Source organism: Temnothorax curvispinosus, unplaced genomic scaffold (assembly GCF_003070985.1).
Source record: "Temnothorax curvispinosus isolate PA1 unplaced genomic scaffold, ASM307098v1 QBEX01005649.1, whole genome shotgun sequence".
Lineage (NCBI taxonomy): Eukaryota > Metazoa > Arthropoda > Insecta > Hymenoptera > Formicidae > Temnothorax > Temnothorax curvispinosus.
In genome coordinates, this window is record NW_020215429.1 from 685 (window position 1) to 3,998 (window position 3,314).

General features: G+C 39.2%; 1 protein-coding gene across 1 annotated transcript; it reads left to right on the top strand.

Annotated features, from left to right (window-relative positions):
* The first annotated feature begins 444 nt into the window (after window positions 1–444).
* On the top strand, window positions 445–1,472 carry LOC112455011. Its single transcript, XM_025016683.1, has 2 exons — window positions 445–1,052; window positions 1,130–1,472. The coding sequence occupies exons 1-2, from the start codon at window positions 625–627 to the stop codon at window positions 1,185–1,187; spliced, it is 486 nt and encodes a 161-aa protein (XP_024872451.1). The 5' UTR covers window positions 445–624; the 3' UTR covers window positions 1,188–1,472.
* The last annotated feature ends 1,842 nt before the right edge of the window (window positions 1,473–3,314 follow it).

Below are 3,314 nucleotides of genomic sequence, written 5' to 3' on the forward strand. Positions count from 1 at the left end.
TTGTTAACGAACTCTGAGTACCGTCGCTTCGAGCTATCTTCGGTTAATTACCGTTAACGCGTGGTTAATAGTCGCGCTTGTCGTAGGCGATCACGGGATAAGCATCCGGAATCGTGTTTCGTCGCGCTACTCTCATAGATGTTCACGCCTCGATATTCTCGCGAATACTGTCCTCCTGCGCAATGCTTGTTGATATACGCATATAATTGTCGCACTTATCGTAGGCGATAACGGGATAAGTACACCGTATCGAGTTTTGTCGCGCGCGACCGTCGAAACGTGTGCACGCCTCGAATTATTCCGGCAAACTGTCCGGGAGGAACGGTTCTCGACCCCCCACTTTAATGCTAGCGCAGTCGCGTTGCCTAGAGTCCTAGATAATAGAGAAGCGACATTGAAGGGAATGGTCTGATTGGCTAACTAAATCACGTGATCCAGCGCCATTTTGTTTCTCCCTTATGATTAAATAAGTGAGGTTAATGCACGTTAGAGGCCTGCTGCACGTGAGACAACGCGAGACATTACTGTTACGGTTCTGTGAAAGGCCGTGATTTTTCGGATCCTACCGTGATATAGGACATCCTCAAGACAAATTTGTGGCCACCAGAGACAGGAGACAGGTACATGGAAGAGAAGGAAGCCAAAATCATAGAAAACACGTCGTCGTCGCAGCCTGATAACGTGGCCGCGAGTTACAAGGAGACCAAGAGCAAGACGTCCGGCAGGAAGAAAGACGTAAAGATCAAGGTGGGCGAGCAAATGTCAGATACTGAGCTGGTGGATCCTTTGCCGGAGAAGTTACGCTCGACAGTGAACGCCAGACTGAAGAACGATCTAATCGTGTGCGCGGTGATCGGCACCCTGTCTTTTGGAATTCATCGTACGACGGTGTTCACCGCTCTGCAACCGGAGCTCAATCCGGTACTGTGGAGTAAACTCTTATGTTTCATCGTTTTCCTAGAAATGAAGGACAAAAAGCTAGATGGATCAACAGTATCAGGAATATTAATGGATCTACTTGGGAGCCTAAGGATCCATTGTTTGTGTGCTCTGTAAGCTGCAGTGTAGCAAATATATACATATACATATATAGCGAAGTCATTTACTGATAGCATACATATTTTTTCAGGAGCATTTTGACAGGTTTTCTTGGGAGCGTGTTAGAGAAGATGGTAAGAGGAAACTGAAAATCGGAGCAATTCCTTCAGTTTTTAACGATAGTCTCCCATCGAAACCATTTAATGAACATACATATTCAATGCCATTACCTGTTAGCGCAAACTTAAAGGGTCAAATATCAGGGAAAATTAAAATATTACTCTGCAAGAAAGCAAATCCAAAACCTTTGGTTGCAACGATCGTAATATTGCCAGCTGCGGAGGAAAATTTTGAAATCTGAAGAGCACAATTATTCGAATTGTAATTGAGAGTTGAACCAAGTACAAATATAAAATAAATCATATTTTATTTAATTTAAAATGAATTTTCTCTTATAGATGTCAAATAAATCGAATATTATTGTCTCGTATCTACATGGCGCTGCTAGACCTCAAAATTAGGTCAGCCTGGTGTGTATGTGCGAGCGAGTGGGTGTGGGCGATGTGTCTAGCAGCGCCAAGTTTTTTGACAAGAAAAATTTATGTATTTTAATAAAATATTTTTATTTTTTGTACTGTTACCTCTGTAATTCTTTGCGATGCGATTAAATCTTTTAAAATACATATATAAACTTTGTATTTAAATACCTTGTATTCCCTTATTGGGTTTAAATATTTTAATAAAATATTTGTATTTTGTACTGTTACCTCTGTGTAATTCTTCATGATTCAATTTTTTATTCTAATCGAAGAAAAGCAGTAGTAATATTATACCTCGAAAAAACCTAAGTAACAAGTGGTAGACGTAATCTTTGTATCTCGAAAAATATATGTTCTCTTAATTGGCGCTGTAATTTAAAAAAAGATATCATTTCTTTTTTGTAATTGTAATAATAGATCACTTGAAGCGCGACTTTTTTTTTGATAAGGTAACGTAATTTTGTGATGTGTATCACTTGAGTAATAATTTTTTGGAAATAAAAATAATACTGCTTAGGTTTTTTCGAGATTTTTGGAGATACAAAGATTACGTCCACCACCTGTTACTTAGGTTTTTTCGAGGTATAATACTACTACTTTATTTTTTTTTTTCGAGGTGAAGATACTACTGTTTAGGTTTTTTCGAGATTTTTCAAGATACAAAGATTTCGTCTACCACTTGTTACTCAGATTTTTTTAAGGTATAATACTACCACTGTTTTTTTTTCGAGGTAACAACATATACACTACTATGCGTGTACTTGGCGCCTTTCTTTACTTTTTTTTTAAAAAAGGTAATTTTGTACAGATATCACGCCTTTTTGCAGTATTACGCATTGTATAAACAATATGTACAGGGTGTTATTTCGAGGTATAATACTAACACTTTGTTTTTTTCGAGGTAACAACATAATACATATGTACTACTATGCGTGTACTTGGCGCATTTTTTTACCTTTTTTTTTGAAAAAGGTAATTTTGTACGGATATCACGCCTTTTTGTAGTGTCATATAAGACGTCGGCGTTAGAAGTAGATAAAAGAAGAAGTATCTTAATAAAAAATTTTCACATTTGGACTTTGCGTCGCAATATCTCCGCTCGTAGGGCACGGAGCGGGATATTATAAGAGAAACCCCCCCCCTTAATTGAACCTCAAGCTATCGATCAAGCTTACTTAGAACTTGATCCGTTCACTCGTTATTGAGATCTCAACATCTCGGGTACTCGCAACCCGTCGCGTCGCGTAAAAAAGTCACGGTCGGTCTCGCTCCGCGTGTACTTGGCGCGAGACACTACCGTGTCTCTTGATTCTGCCGCTAGGAAATTTTTAAGTCGATTCTTATGAATCAAGCTTGAATTTGATGTCTAGGTGTCCCAGGTTGCCGATGACGAGGTTCACATAGTGCGCTTCATAGTTTTCGGTATTCAGGTGTATTAATACCTTGAATTCGATGTCCACGTGTTCCAGGTTGCTGATGTCGGGTTCCAGATAGTGCGCTCTATAGTTTTCGGTGTCCAGGTATAATAATACGTTGAATTCGATGTCTAGGTGTCCCACGTTTCCGATGACGAGGTCCACATAGTGCGCTCCGTAGTTTTCGGAGTCTACGTGTATTAATACCTCGAATTCGATATCTATGTGTCCTACATTCAGATTTAAAGTTATTAATGGTAAAACTGAAGGAGAACTCCCTCCTCACCGATTTCGATGAAATTAGGCTTAATCGATTCGTTTT

Bases quoted from the DNA above. Each gene is read 5' to 3' on its own strand.
- LOC112455011 (XM_025016683.1), top strand. From the start codon at position 625: ATGGAAGAGAAGGAAGCCAAAATCATAGAAAACACGTCGTCGTCGCAG. The intron at 1,053-1,129 runs GTAAGCTGCAGT...ATATTTTTTCAG, and splicing joins ATCCATTGTTTGTGTGCTCT to GAGCATTTTGACAGGTTTTC.